General features: G+C 28.9%; 2 protein-coding genes and 1 pseudogene across 2 annotated transcripts; 1 reads left to right on the top strand and 2 right to left on the bottom strand.

The window, feature by feature from the left end:
- Positions 1–5,016: 5,016 nt before the first annotated feature.
- On the bottom strand, positions 5,017–6,986 carry LOC126552660 (zinc finger MYM-type protein 1-like). The gene is made up of 4 exons (XM_050207368.1): positions 6,954–6,986; positions 6,462–6,738; positions 5,378–6,357; positions 5,017–5,061 (listed from the first exon to the last, which is right to left on the bottom strand). Exons 1-4 carry the CDS (start codon positions 6,984–6,986, stop codon positions 5,017–5,019), a joined length of 1,335 nt encoding a protein of 444 aa, XP_050063325.1.
- Positions 6,865–9,999, top strand: LOC126551942 (transcription factor Adf-1-like; annotated as a pseudogene).
- A 93-nt stretch (positions 10,000–10,092) lies between these two features.
- LOC126552659 (uncharacterized) lies at positions 10,093–11,644 on the bottom strand. The gene is made up of 2 exons (XM_050207367.1): positions 11,331–11,644; positions 10,093–11,002 (listed from the first exon to the last, which is right to left on the bottom strand). The coding sequence occupies exons 1-2, from the start codon at positions 11,642–11,644 to the stop codon at positions 10,093–10,095; spliced, it is 1,224 nt and encodes a 407-aa protein (XP_050063324.1).
- Positions 11,645–16,207: the final 4,563 nt, after the last annotated feature.

Below are 16,207 nucleotides of genomic sequence, written 5' to 3'. Positions count from 1 at the left end.
AAAGAGTGAAAAGCGCGAATCGAGCATAACGGTCGTAACGAACTGAGGAGCGCGGATCGGTCGCTCACGTGGGCTGGCGGGGGGTAGCGTGAGATCGAGACGTCGTTACAATACACATACATAGATATAACACACAAGACACATAATACAATAATTGTACGCTAACGCGGCGACGACAAATACCGCGACATTGCGTACGCGGTGTAGTGGTGATAATACCGTATCACCACAATGTCGCCAGTTATCAGAAATCACTGTTATCATATATTATTTTAATAACGTAAAGAAAATAGTGTACAAGTCTGTAATCCCGAATTGTATTTTTTATAGTGGTTAAACCAATCCCTGTATCATTTGACAACGACATCATTATATCAATGTATTTCATTTTTGGCTGTTGAAGAAGATACTAAAAAAAGATAAAAAAGTATGTTCTGACCGCTGATCCAGCTGATCCAGCTGATACAGCTGATACACCGCCGCCGCCGCCGCCGCCATATCCACTAAGTAACCGATAACAATTTTATGTAATCAGAAATCACTGTTATCATTTTCTTATCAAATGTTATCATATATTATTTTAATAACGTAAAGAAAATAATGTAAAAAAAATCTGGTTTTAGAGTTAAACCGTATACCCCGAAGACGCTTCTACTATAACTCCATTGATAATTGTAATCAAAACTGTTGTACTTAAGAATAAAATATAGTTTAATAATCATTGGGAACTTTAGCATACTCATTAATACATCCGATCAAATGTCTTTTAGTAGTCGTATTATAATATTGATACTTAATAGGGTCTGCCGCCACCATACAATGCATATCCGGGCATCGAATCGTACTTTTAATAATTTATGAAGAATGTATTGATAGTAGACACATTAGCGCTGATATTCATTAACGCTTTGTCCTAGCCAGAATGTATATTTAGTACTTTCAAATAAATTAATTAAATAAATTAGCACCACCTGCTTAATGTATTCACTAATAGCTCTGATTATATTCTGACAGCTTAAGTTTCCCGTCATTAAGATATTTATTTAATTAACAAATAGCCTAAGGATGTTGCAGACTCTTAATAATGTTTTAATAGTATAACCAGTAGTTCTTTTGTGATTATCGCTTATATATCACTGAGTATAACTGAATCGGTTTAGTCTGCTCCGCCACATTTATCGATCTCGTTCGCTCGCTCTGATTTTAACAAATTTTCAGTGTTGTAAAATTTTTACAAGTGTTTAAACATTTTATTATTTTTCTTTTCGTTTTCATTTTAAAAAGTGTACGCATTACTGCTAAAACTAGCATTTACCAATCGTTCAGTGTTTCTCCAACCTTATACCTCTTCGAACCACAACTGCTAAACTGTTTAAGTGTTCTACATTTCACATATACTTTTTAAATCATGGCCCGGTTCAATCGCTAACATGAAAAAAACTAAATAATCAGAAAAGTTTTACATATATACCACCAACACCGCCTGCAGAGTTCATCGATTGTAATAATTTCATACTCAACTTCGCTGATCGTAAGTTTTTAAATGTTGGATTCAGTGGCGCACACAGGGAGGGTCAGGGGTGTCGACTGACACCCCTCAGAGAATTGGTGGGTGACTAGTTATGTGTGAACTAGGATGAAATTTGTTTAATATTAATAGTATCAACTATCAATATGTTATTATGTATTATTCTAATAATTGCAACATTTATAACCCCACTAAACTCACGGTGGAAGTGCGGAACCGTTTGAACGCCAAACAACAGTAAGGTTAATGGTTAATGGTTATTGTCAGTTATCACTTATCAGTTTTTCATATAACCACAATAACACATGCGATCATAAATTCGTCGTTATAATAATATCAATATTCAAACGTTCAAACGTTGTTGTTCCTGTGTATTTTTTACTTAATGAATGTTGCATTTTGACACTGTAAAAGTATATTTATTAATTATTACTAAGTATTCACTATTATTGTGTTAGCCAATAATTTAAACATGGATGACTCAGAAAAGTGTTTATATTGTGGCAAAAACAGAGATAACTTGCATCACAAAAATTGGGCGAGACACGTAGAATCTTGCAACAAAAAAAGAAAACGTAATAGCACTTGTGATATAAAAAAATTCTTTTTAACAAGTGCTATCTCATCAAAACCGACTCAAATGAGTTCTACATTAACCCAAGGTAATTTAATGTGTTTTTACAGTAATTACTTGTACAAACATTTTGATTTTCGCAGACAGAAATTTTTTTTTATTAGTATTTTAGTAATTTAGTTAAGTTAGTATTTTTCTTTTGCATCATAATTTGTTTACCATTATCATTTAACATGCTTGATTTGTGTTATAGATCAGTCTATTTCTGAAAACTTGGATAACAATTTCACTAATTCACTATTTAATGACAATCCTGCTTCAATAGGTATTTTAATTTGATTTATTTTACCATTATTTCTTTTAACTTTAAAAACAAAATTATCTTTTTCTTAGGCCAAGAGAGTGATTTGACAAATGTTGATGCAGACTTAAATACAGATTTAGTTCTAGCAGGTATAATAATTTCATTATTATCTATGTAACAATATGCCCGATTCAATGTTGGTGTTTTAATTTGATTTATTTGATTAATTGTATTTTTTTTTAAGTTTTTAACTGACAATTTATGAATTAAAAATAAAATTGTTTTTATTTTAGGCCAAGAAAGTGAGTTGACTAATATTGATATGGACATAAATACTGATTTAGTTTTATCAGGTATGACAATTTCATTAATATACTGTGCAACAATATTACTGTTTCAATATTGGTGTTTTAATTTGATTTTTTGATTAATTGTATTTCTTTTAATTTACAATCTAAGAATCAAGAATAAAATTGTTTTTATTTTAGGTAAAGAAAGTGAGCTGACAAATGTTGATATGGTCTTAAATACTGATTTAGTTCCAGCAGGTAAAATCATTGACGTAGTGGATCAATTTTATGTGTACTTAATAAAATAATTTTAAATCATGAAGTTCATTGTGTTTAACATAGATTATTTTTGTTAACTATTTGTGTTTTTGTATTATGTATTAATGTTTTGTAATTATATGTTGTTTTTATTTTTTACAAAGTTTTCTTATTTATCATCCTGCTATCTTATTTATTCAGTTTGTGTAATAGGTAAGTAATATTAACATTTTAAACTAATAATGGATTCTGCTAGCTAATTAATTCAGTAGGTATTTGTTTTTTATGAATAGTTTTTTTTGCATGGATTAAGTGAGTTAAAATATTTATATTACTCATGTCAGTGTCTTATTTTGGATTATATTCCTTTTGTTTTATCTGTTTAGTAAATTAAATTATTTAGTATTACCTTAACACTAACATATAGTTTTTAACTAGTATTATAACATTTTTTATACTAAAAAATATTTAACGTTTATTAATTTTTTTAATGAATTTGAAAAATGCAGATAATGATCCAGTGAATTTAATTAAGTCAGCACCTTTTTCTCATGAAAAACGGAAATGTATTTTGAGTATGGGTCCACATCAACCACTGAAAGAAGATATGCCTGGAAGAAAGTTTCCTGTTCGTAATGGTAGAAGTTTTCAAGTGTCTTGGTTTACCAAAAAATCCCCAGATGACAGTTCTTCTATAAGAGAATGGATGTCTTATTCTAAAATTAAAGATAAAATTGTCTGTCTCTATTGTATTTTAGTCGGTAAAAATTCCAATCCATGCTGGGTCATTGAAGGATTTGGGACTTGGAATAAAGCATCAGAAAGAATTTTGTCTCATGAGATATCAATAGACCATATTGATGCTTGCATCAAAATTAAAATTGAAGAACAATCCATACCTCTACTACCTTCATTAATAAAAGCTAAAAATGAGCAAGTGGCTGCTAATCGTTTAGTAGTTGAGTCTATAATTGATTGTTTATTATATCTTGCACAACACTCATTAGCTCTAAGAGGTCATAAAGAAAATTGGACTAACTATATTAAAGGAAATTTCAAGGACCTTCTGTGTTTAATGGGAAAGTACTATCCTCCTCTTGGAGCATATATTGAACAACATAAAAAGAACAAAAACAAATTTGACTTTATTTCATGGAGAAGACAGAATCAACTTTTAGATTGTATTGCCAGCTATATTCGCAACTTTATTTTAAGTCAGGTCAGAAGCGTAGCATGAGACTTGGTGGCCCTGGGGCCAATACAAGTTGGAGGCCCTCTTTAATGTAAAAATTAAACAGTGATTCTATGAGGTAAAAAAAAAAAATGCATGTAAAGGTACCTGTATTATTTTACTGCTTATAAATTTATAAAAACAATGACATTACAATATTAAGTATTAGGTATATTATATAATATTATTAAAAATTAACTTTCCTAACCTTCACTTGGGCAAACTTGTCAATGACTTCATCCAAATTTAATTGCTGTGCCCGCTTATTTTCGATGGAAATAATTGACAAACCACTCAGCCGTTCCTCTGACATCGTACTTCGTAAATAATTTTTTATTATTTTTAGTTTTGAGAACGACCGCTCTGCCGCCGCAACAGTTATAGGTAACGTCAAGTATAAAATAAAAGCAGTGCAGACATCAGGGTATGTTGTAAGAGGAGAATGTTCAATAAATAACATTTCTGCAATTTCTTTTGTTGTCTTTAACTTTGTGGATATTATATCTTTAAAACATGATCGAAAAGATAGTATCTGATGAACAAAATCCGGAGAAATATCTTGGTTATACTTTTTTTGTAATGTTTCTGCTGACTTGTATAATTCTTCATCGTTTAATTTGATAAATGAAATCGGTTGTAAGCATTTAAAGAAGTGAGATACGTAATTAAAACTTTGAAATCTCCGTTCCATTTCGGTAATACCACGATCGAGTGTTAAATTAAATACTTCAACTTCAAATTTTTTTTCAGGTGATTCTAATCTTTGGTCTTCACAAATCTCATAAAAAAAAAATTTTTTTTTACTATGTTTTTGATTTTTAAATATTGATGCTATGCCCCATTTTCTTGAAAGATTTGTAGCTTCTGTAAAATATTCTAAAAAGTTTTTTCTCATAATTTTTAATTCACTTGTTAATGTTTGTAGAAGTCCTGTAGCTGTATGAAGATCAACATCACTTCGTTGTAAAAATTGTGAGACACCGTCTACTTTTCTTAGTATAGCGCTTATAATTACTAACGTTAATACAAAGTTAAAATTTTCAAGGTTTTTTAAAATTTGTTCAGCTTCTAAAATTTCTTCTTTATTTTTAGATAGTAATGTTATTTTTGTAAGAGCTTTTAAAATATTTAGAAATTCATATCGAATCGGAGAAATAGCTTGATGTCGCGATGACCACCTGGTAGAGCAAACCTTTTTAAGTGTAACTCCACCAACCGGTAAAATTTCAGTTAAAATTTTCCAACGTTTTCCACTTAACGCAAAATAAACATATAACTTTTGGATGATGGCAAAAAAATTTTGAATTTCAATTGAGGCATTCATAGTATCATTTAAAACCAAGTTTAAATTATGGGCATTACAGTGAATATACTCTGCAAGTGGACAATGAGCTTTTATTTTAGTTTGAACTCCATTATAAACTCCAGCCATAACAGCTGCACCGCCGTAGCCTTGTCCACGTAATTTACCGATATCTAATCCATAGTTTTTTATATTTTCTAAAATTTTATCGGAAAATCCTGATGCTGAATGATCATTCAATAAACAGAATCCAAGGAATGATTCTTCAATTCTAAGTTTAATCGGTTTATTATCTTCGTTTTTTTCAATGACTACGTAACGAATTATTTGACTCATTTGATCTTGTTTTCTAATGTCTTGTGTGGTATCAGTTATATATGAGAAAAAAGGAACTTTTTGGACGTCAGAAATAATAGATTTTTTCACACATTCGGAAAGCATATCAATTATCTCATTTTGTATCGTGGGACTTAAATAACTGATTTTTTTAGGTCCTCGTTGTAAAAGTTCTGATAATACAGGATCATATTTCGCAAGAAGATCAATGATTGCTAAAAAGTTACCACGGTTTTCGCTATTCATTTTTTCATTATGGCCTCTAAATGATAAATTTTGAATCCCCAACGTCAATGTTACATTTATAATACGTTTTATTACTTGTCTCCAAAATCCAACTTCTATGTTAATTTGAGATTTTAAATCCTCAGATAATGTATTATTTTTTTCCCACCGGTCTGCAGTAAGACAAGCATTTATATGAGATAAACTTTTTTCATGTAATTTAATTTTCTCCGATATACGTATCCAATCATTAATACCATTAGTCCATGAACTCGACGTACAAAATATCCAACATGGTTGACAGTAAACTAAATCCAACGATTTTGAATAACAAATTCATTTACGATGTAAACTTACACCGCCTTGATTTTTTCGTAATAATGTTCAGTAGAAAATGAACGATTTTTATTACCAATATTTTTTTTTGGAAATGGACCATCTGGTTGGCATGGTCCTTTAGAAATAATAAAAATTTTATCTGATGTATTCAATGCACTAGTAAAGAAAGCTTTGTCATTTGAATGATCTCCTAAGGTCATCGAATGTATCGCCTCTGATAAATCGGAGTTTATTGAACATTCATTTTCGTCATTTACATTATTTATAACAATGGTTGTTAATTCGGAATTTCCTTGAATATTTGGAATTTGAATACTCGAAGACGTAGATGGAGATGGAAAAGATTGTGCCTAATAGAACAAATCGGTATTAATGAAAATTATATATATATAATATATATATTATGTATATGAAAAAGGATTACGCCGTAGGTATTACGTCTAAAATATTTAATTACTCTAAATAATATGCAATATTATCACATACATATTAATACTAGTTAATAGTAATGTTACATTTATTTTATTTGAACTATTGGATAATCAGGAAAAAATAATTTACTTACAATATCAGTTGTTTCAACAGGCGCAGATTTCATAGGCGTGGTATTTAAACTTGAATCATTTGCACAAGAATCTTTATTAAAAAAAGCACTTATTAAGGTACGGTTTCCAAGCTGCGACTAGTCGCTGCGGCCGGCCGCAACGACCAGACGCAACGATTGCGTAATTGACTGTTCTATAAATAAATGGGTTATCGCGGTTTCCAATGTGCGATCGACGTGTGCGTGTCAACAATAGTCGTTGCGTTCAACGATCGTACTGCACTTGAAGCAGTGTATTGCGTGCGTCGCACTGCGATTTTATTCTGAACGAATTTATTTAATTGAAAAATGTCGAAAACTACCAAAACTTTATTCACAATATCTGAAGATGAACTGTTAGTTGAAGAAGTCAGTAAAAACCGAGTATTGTATGACAGTTCACATGAGAAACACAAAGACGTAAATTTTAAAGATGTAATTTGGAATAATATTTCTTCCGTTGTTGGGCAATGTAGTAAGTACAACATATTATAAGAATAAACAAATTAATATTAATAATAAGAAATAATATAGACTTTAACATTCGTAAAATAATAAAGCAATCAAATACTTTCAACATTATATGTACATATATATTATATATTGTATATATATGTAATATACCAATAAATAAATTACAGATCACACATTTTAAAAGTGTTTTTAAAGCATAAATGTTATATTTCATTCCTTATGATTTATGAATATTACTTATTTACAATTAATACTTAGCAATTAACATTTCCGTTTATGTATTATAGCTGAAGATTGCAAAAAACGTTGGCGAAACATACGTGATACGTATATGAGACATAAGAAAAAACTCGGGACTGGATCTTCAGCATTATCAAAAAAGAAATGGGCTTTGGCTGACAATTTGACATTCTTAAACAACGTAGAATATGAAAGAAAGTAAGTACTTATACCAAAAACAATACTTTAAATCGTTAACTTAAATTATCTTAATAATAAATTGTAATAAATTTATTTTTATTTTTTTGTTATCGCCTCTTATATTCTATATTTTGTTTTTAGTCTACTTTTACTGTTATTTAATGAAATTTATATTTTTAAATTATCATTTACTACTAGAGTACTTATATCTTACATAAATTCTTTTAAGAACTGTCTCTCCCAACACAAGCTCTGCTTTTGGGAGTGCTGCAATATTGTCAAATTTTCATAAATTTATAAAGTTAAAATATATACCTACCTTTATTTTATTATTTTGTTTTAATATGTAAAGATGTTATGTGTTATTGTTGCAATAAAGTTATGATTCATTTATAATTTTTTTAAAAATTAACTCAAGTAACAAACATATTATACTTGGGAATGATAACATCCGTTTATTTTATGTAATATTTTATGTATATTTTTAGATTCTGAACGGAGTGATGAATGTTTTGATTTTACAATGATGTGTTTTTTTTATTTTTTTAATTTTTTTAATTTTTTGCGTGTCAGCAGGTTTTGGATATTATAGTGCTTCGATTTTTGAACTCGGCCCCGTTTGGTCGTTTCTGATAGGGAAGCGAATGTCGTTGGTGCATTATAGAGGTTAGGTTGTCTACACATGGTTAAATTTTCAAAGAATTTTGACTTTTTTTTTAGATATTTATAGACAGTTTAAATTTTCGATTTTTCTAAGTATTTTTTTTTTTGAAATATCCATTAAAAAAAATTGGCCGCCAAAAAATGTTGAAAATTTAATACAATGTTACTTATAAGTTGTTCTTATCAGAGATAAAAAAAAATCAAAAATCGTAAGTCACAATTTTTTTTTATAGGCGCTTTAAGTTCAAATTATTACGAATTATGACAAAATCGTGTTTATGTTTACAAAAGTAATTTTGTAGTTAAGAATTCATAATTTTTTTTTTTGTTTACACCTAAGGTTTATAATTTCAACACATGGTTTTCAATAAGTTTTTCATCAAGTAACTGTAAAAAACAAGTCGAGCGTAATTTTAGAAAAAAATTTTATGAAAGTTTGAATTTTAAATTTTTACAAAATCGCATAAAATAAAGATTTATCGAAAACTGATTTTTCAAAATCATGAATATTTGCTAATTATTTTGAAGTTAAAAATAATATATATCATAAGTTATAATAATATATCCTAGACTGACAAATCATCTCCATTCAGAATCGTTTTTCGTATACAATGATATCATTGCATTCAAATTTAACCTACTCTAGTCCGAGGTCCACCCCACCCCCTAATGTACAGCAGAGCGAGTTTCCGGTTTTAAAAAATATATATATATTTTATATTTCAGTACAACAACAAATATTAATGCAAATGATACAACAAATGATAATCTTAATGATACAACGACAAATGATAATGTGAATGATTCAACAACAAACATTAATACAAATGATTCTTTTATGGATTTCTTAAGTGAAGAAAGTACTGAGTTATTCGAAGAAGATAATACTACTCAAAAATCAACTAAAGAGCCAAGTTTTAATGAATTTCAAAAACCAAATAAAAAATTTAAATCGAAGTTCAACAAAAAAGATTTTTCAAAACACCAATCGGAAAGAGCTGTTATTATTCAAAATTTACACAAACAAAATGAAACAATTTTAAATAAAGTGACCAACAATGATGAAACCGATTTATTTTTCCAAAGTATTGCGGCTATGGTGAAAAAACTACCTCCTAGAGGCATAAGCGAGGCAAGACTTCAAGTTTTAAAAACAATATCAGAACTCGAAGACAAGTACCTATTTAATAAATCCTCATATACCTACCCCGGGGGCATTTTCAACAACCACTGTTTCTGGATATGATTACGACATAGCCCATTCAAGTTCTACATCATCATGTCAAAGTTTGTCATTTGTATATGAAAATAATTTTACAAATCAATAATAATTTTACCTTTTTTTAATATTGTTTTAAAACAAAAGTACAAGTAAGTATCGATTTTAAGGTGATTCGATATTTTATAAAGATTTTTAAAATGTTCTGTTGTTAGTATTAATATGAAAAAAGTACAAATGTTATTTTTAAAATCCAAGGTATAATAATTTTTAATAATTTTGTTTTTACATTTTTTAAATTGTAATGTTGTTTTAAAAAGATTTAAATGATTAACACATTTTATATTATTTGTCTTCCTGCCATGAGACAGATCCTTCGTTGTTAAAAAAATCCTTAAAATAATCTCGAACTAAAAACCCTTCTGCATTTGTAAAACCACCGCCTCTTGTTATTGGTAATAGGTTGTTTATTTGGAATGTTGTACTTGACTTACGCTCCTCAAAAAATGGTTGTCCATTCTCTTCTAAATATGCTTCTCGTAGTAAATTATGTAAGCAACAAGTAACTAAAATAAGATCATCACACGTCATTGGATCAATATTAATGGGCTGATAGAATACACGGAATATCTGGCTTAACAATCCAAATGCGTTTTCTGTCACCCTCCTAGCACGACTCAATCTATAATTAAAAACTGCTTTTGATTTGTCGTGTCTGGCAGATTGTCGAGTATATGGTTTCATAATATTAGGGTGTAGTCTAAAAGCTTCATCTCCAACTATAACGTGAGGTAATATTTTATCAGATCCAGGTAATTGTTTTCTTTCAGGAAAACCAAATGATCCGTCTAGTATTTGTTGACCCATATTAGATTTTAAAAATATGCCACTGTCTCCTTCTCTGCCAAATGAACCAACATCAACAGCAATAAATTTATAATTGGCATCGACCATTGCTAACATTACAATAGAGAAGTAATCTTTATAATTAAAAAACAGCGATCCTGTTTTTTCTGGACATCTAATTCGAACGTGTTTTCCATCTATCGCTAAAACGCAGTTTGGAAAATTCCATTTAGTGCAAAACTCTGATGCTTTTTTATTTAAGTCGATAGTTGATAAATCTGGTAGAAAAATGGGCATAAGGTGTTTTTTTAACGTTGAAAGTGTATCTTTTACGATAATGCTAATGTAACTATGTGAAATTCTGAACGCAAAAGAAAGTGACCGAAATGATTCCCCAGTAGCAAGATATCTGCAGAATATAACAAAAATAAAAATAAAAATTTGATAGGATCTTGTAGACATTTTTTTGAAACGCCACTAATCTATTCATTATAATTATTTAAATAATTATGGCATAATTCTAGGATAGCTACATATCATTTTTTTTTTTCAAAATGTGTTTCTGCATGCTTTATAAGAATGTAAGAAAAAGGTCGGACAAACAAATGACCATCATACCATCTAATAACCATGCAAAATACACATTTTTAAAAAATAAAAATTTAAAAAAATCGATAGGCAGCTAAACTAGAACTGTGCCATAATTATTATTAATTAATAGAAAAATACGTATTTACCTTAAAGTAACAGCTAATTTTTCATCGGACGAAATTGGATTTTTTATTCTGTTTGATGCAGGTAATGTTATATCGTCTTTTACTAATGCTAATATAAAATTAAACTGATCATAATTTAGACGAAAAAATTCGCGAAATTTATTTTTATTTTCTCTTAAGTGGCTATTTATTAAAACTTTAAAGAAGCCTTCTTTTTCTCTTGTTTTAAATAGATTACTTATTGGCTTCCTGTGTGTATACATTATTTCTTCTTCTTCCTCCTCTTCTAATAAATGTATAATTATATTATTATTATTTATAATAACTTGTTCCATTTTTCGTGATTTGTAACGACAAATTAAAAAACATACGTGTGTGTACAGTGAAATATCGAGCTAAACTAAACTGAAAATAAATGCCAGCCGCAGCATTCAGTCGTATTGTAGGAAACCAATAAACACGCAAAGATCAATCGATGCGTCTGGTCGTTGCGGCCGGCCGCAGCGACTAGTCGCAGCTTGGAAACCGTACCTTTAGCGGGAGTGATTTTTCTTTTTCAATACGCTGTGATTTTAATTTCCTTTTTAAACTGCCACTTAAATGAACACGTTTAGACATTATTAATTATATTATTAATCGACAGTATATTCGATAATAATTCAAAATATAATTTCAATAAGTAATAACAAATAACTTATGACGAATAACATGCACGCAGCACTCAAAGAAACAACAATAGGTATAGGTATTCAACTATAGTCACAATTTTCGGCTAGTAATATTAATAACATCGATTATAAAATAAAAATATTTATAATCAAAGATAATAAGAATGCTGCATTTCGTACTGCAGAGTGCAGACAGCAGTTTCGTAGTCTGTTGTCGTAGTCGTGGTGTTACTATTATTAATACTATCGAGCAAATAATATTAAGCGATAAGCAATGATAGTTTATTTTTACAACAGCCACCCATTTGAAGAACTAAATTAATGACATATGATATACATATATATATATATATATATATATATATTATACGCCGTTGTTGTACAATTTTTTCGTATTTTTTATAATCAAATTATTTTCAATGTAACTAAATATTATTTAATAAAAAAAAATGTTGAATATTTTTTTATACAATGGTACAGGTCCTGTGGCCCCCCAACTTGGCCTTAACTTGGGGGCCCGGTGGCCCCGGCCTAAATACGCCACTGAGTCAGGTTAAACATTCTAAATTTTTTAGTGTTACGATGGACACATCGTTTGATAACTCTAAAAGAGAGCAGCTTTCTTTTGTTCTTCGATACATAAGTAGTGAAACTGGTGTAATTAATGAAAGGCTAATATGTATGTCAGTGGCGGCGTGATCTTATTATTTCAATGACGCAGTAAACAATTTTCAATACCCACCTACCTATGTTTTTTTTTATCAACACCAAAATATAAAAAATATATAAGATACTAAAAATAGATGAGGTAATATTTAATTGTTTTAAATATATAGGTATATAATACGCGTGTGTATATAAATCATAATAATAATATAATATGTACATATATTATAGATATTTAATTACAGTTTTACATTTATTTGAATAATAATGACTTTTGTAAGAGTTTATTGATATCATACTTTAGAAAATGAACGTTCTGCGGTTGCTGATGAAGGTGGAATAGTAGCCAATGCTTTATAAGCTTTATATATATTCGGAAATGTTGAAACTAAATCATAGCTAAACAAAAGTTCAATGATTGTGGTAACTGATATTTTAGCTGCGACATTATCTTTTTCACTTGTTTCATTATCAGAAATCTCCTCCTCAGTTGAACTTGATATTTCATTTTCAACATCCATATTTAAATTTGATGCATGTAATTCTGAAGATAGTTTCATTCCATTCAGTAGTTGACTTATATTATTTTTCAGTTGCATATACTCAGTTCTTAATTGACTTTCATCTACACCAATCCATGGAGCTATATGTTCAAAACTGTCTAATGGAAGTTTTTGAGACTTACATAACAAACGATCAGGGTTTAATAAAGCTAGATCTTTCATAATTTCTTTTGCTTGACTAAATCTTTCATTTATTGATGTGATAATTTGATCCAAAGCAGCATAATAAGTATTAATTTTGTAATTATGGCAAACTGAATCTTGAATTTCATCTACTGCATTTTCACCTGCCATTTTCTTTTTTGTCCTTTTTCTTACTTCTTTAAAATCACAGTTGACAACTTAATTTACTTTTCCATATTCTTTGGTAGTTTTTAAAAAATCATCAAAAGAATCATCAGATCGCAACTTCTTTAGGTTTTCTTTTACAATATTAACCAAATTTAATGCCTCAATAAAGGTCAATGTTTCTTGATTGCAAATAATTGGACAAGGGCGTAGTAACATTAAAAATATTTTTAAAAAAAAATTAAACATAATATAAATTTAAATTCTGATATTGTATTCAAAAATGTTTTAGAAGTTGATGCCGTCACTCTATCTGATGAATTAGATAATAGTTTCAGAGATTCAACTAATGCTTGATATTTCTCAAAAATAACAGTTAAAACTCTATCATGGGACGTCCAACGAGTATCAGAAAAACTTTTCATCCTTTGAACTCTTTTATTATTATATAACTTTTTCTGACACTCAACAAATACAAAAGTTCTTTTGCGTGCTTTCATAAAAAATACTAATGCTTGTACATCTCCAAAAAAAATTTTGGTATCAACACACGAGTCACATGTATCGACTACAACTAAATTGAGAAGATGTGCAAAAAGCCATACATAAATGGCTTTAGGATTTTGTTGTCGTATAAGCGTTCTCAGACCAGAGTAAATCCCTTGCATTGCCGCAGCACCATCATATGCCTGAGCACAGAGATTTTTTTCCAATCAATACAGTATTTACTTGTTATTCTACAAAACAGGTCAAATAGCCCATGTCCGGTACCATCATTTGCTATTTCTAACGCCAATAACCGTTCTTCAATTTTACCATTTTCATTAACAAACCGAACAACAAATGAAAACTGTTCTTGATTAGATACATCAGTTGTTGTATCAATAATCACAGAAAAAAGACCAGCTTTTTTCATATTTTTTAATATTGTTGAACGAACTATTTCACTCATAATACATAAAAGTTGATCTTGAGATTCATGAGACATAAATGTAAGTCTATTTTTTTTCATTTTATTTACCTTTTCAAGATGGACTGTAAGAGGTGTATTATGATGAGCAATTACCTTTAACATTTCAATAAAATTACCCCGGTTCAAAGATGACTGACATTCACAATTCCCTCGTAATGGTATATTTTGTCGGGCAGCAAAATGTAAAACTTCTACAATAGCACGAACTACTTCTCGATTATCAGCAACTTGTCTATTACCATACTGAGTAAGTTGTACATCTACATTGACCCGATTACTTTTAATAAAAAGGCCTCGACTGATTTCTGATTGTAAGTGTTCTGGTGAACGTTCATGAACTGCAATTTTTCTAGACAAATTACTCCAATCACCAAAACCTTGTGATGCTAAATTAGATTTTTTTGCTTTTGGGAGCCCAAACAATTTACATGATATACAATACACTCGATCTTCAGATGGAGAATATGACAACCAAAATCTTTGTGGCGGGTTATTGGGTATTATTTTACTGTTGTTATAAAAAGACTCATTAAATGATCGATTCATACCGTTCCAATCTATTTTTTTTGGGAACATTCCTAAAGGTAACTTAAGTGCTGATGGCTGACAAGGTCCAAGATTAACATAGTAGTGTAAAAGTTCATGCGATATAGAATCTGGAATACCGGCAGGATCATTTTTGAAAGCCATTTCTGTCAATTAAAAATACCATGTTAGTTTATATTTCTTTGTCATATTGAATGTTAAGTTCACTACCTTCAACTTAATATTTAATACTATCATAATGGTATTGATAAAATAGGGGCCCAAGGCTAATATATTAGTGGAGGAGGCCTAATTTTTTTAAATTAACATTTATTTTTATTTTGCTATTTTTCATTTTTAAAATTTAAGTAAATAATATTATTAGATTTTACATCCCTGCTTGTTTTACCTATGTGGCTAAATTGGATAAACTTTAAAATGTTAACATCTTTTCATTAATTTACCATTTTTATTATTTAAATTCTTACAATAATGTAATTTTTTTATTATAGATAGTATAAACAATGTTACCTGTATTTTTAGTATTATCAGATGTACATATTATGCTCAAATTGTTTTCTTGTAATAGCTGAGAGTTCAGGGCTTCATTTTGATGGCATGTTGGGTTTTGCTCTACAAATACAAAAAAATTATTTGATATTGTTTAAAGAAAATTACTTCTCTAGATTTTATAATAAATATCTGTTTTTTTTTTTATATATTTAAATTCATCAAATAAAAAATTGTTATACTTTTGAAAACATACTAAATGATGAAATTGAAATACATTTAATTTTAAATTAATTACCTACATTTTATTAGCACGTTAGTCGTTAATAATATGATTTATTTTTACATAACAAAAATATATTTAAAACAATCACCTACCTATTGTTAATTTGATGGGTGACTTTGAAGTAAGCATAGGTTTTTGGCTAAATAGCAATCTGAAATGTGGTTTTGGTCTTAAAATAAAAATAACTCAATATAACAAAAAAGTTAATTAAAAAAATGATACTTAATTGTAAACCTAAAATCAAAAAATGTGTTTATAATATTTGTACCTATATACATCAAATCTTAAAATATGTACCTACCTATTAAAAATATTATATATTATATAAAATAATTTAAGCCTACCTTTAACACTTGTGGTAGTTTTAAAAAACTTGGCAATATTACTATTATTTGACATTATTTTTCTTTTTTTACTTG

The sequence above is a fragment of the Aphis gossypii genome, chromosome X, assembly GCF_020184175.1.
Source record: "Aphis gossypii isolate Hap1 chromosome X, ASM2018417v2, whole genome shotgun sequence".
NCBI lineage: Eukaryota > Metazoa > Arthropoda > Insecta > Hemiptera > Aphididae > Aphis > Aphis gossypii.
The sequence above is the reverse complement of the archived record's forward strand: the minus strand, read 5'-3'. Positions and strand labels throughout refer to the sequence as shown.

What these genes read in the sequence shown, in the direction of transcription:
- LOC126552660 (XM_050207368.1), bottom strand. Translation starts at nt 6,986, where the DNA reads ATGAAATCTGCGCCTGTTGAAACAACTGATATT. An exon ending in CTGTTGAAACAACTGATATT is followed by an intron (nt 6,739 to 6,953) that starts GTAAGTAAATTA and finishes TTGTTCTATTAG; the next exon opens with GCACAATCTTTTCCATCTCC. An exon ending in GTGGAGTTACACTTAAAAAG is followed by an intron (nt 5,062 to 5,377) that starts GTTTGCTCTACC and finishes AAAACTTTTTAG; the next exon opens with AATATTTTACAGAAGCTACA.
- LOC126552659 (XM_050207367.1), bottom strand. Translation starts at nt 11,644, where the DNA reads ATGGAACAAGTTATTATAAATAATAATAATATAATTATACATTTATTA. An exon ending in AAATTAGCTGTTACTTTAAG is followed by an intron (nt 11,003 to 11,330) that starts GTAAATACGTAT and finishes TATATTCTGCAG; the next exon opens with ATATCTTGCTACTGGGGAAT.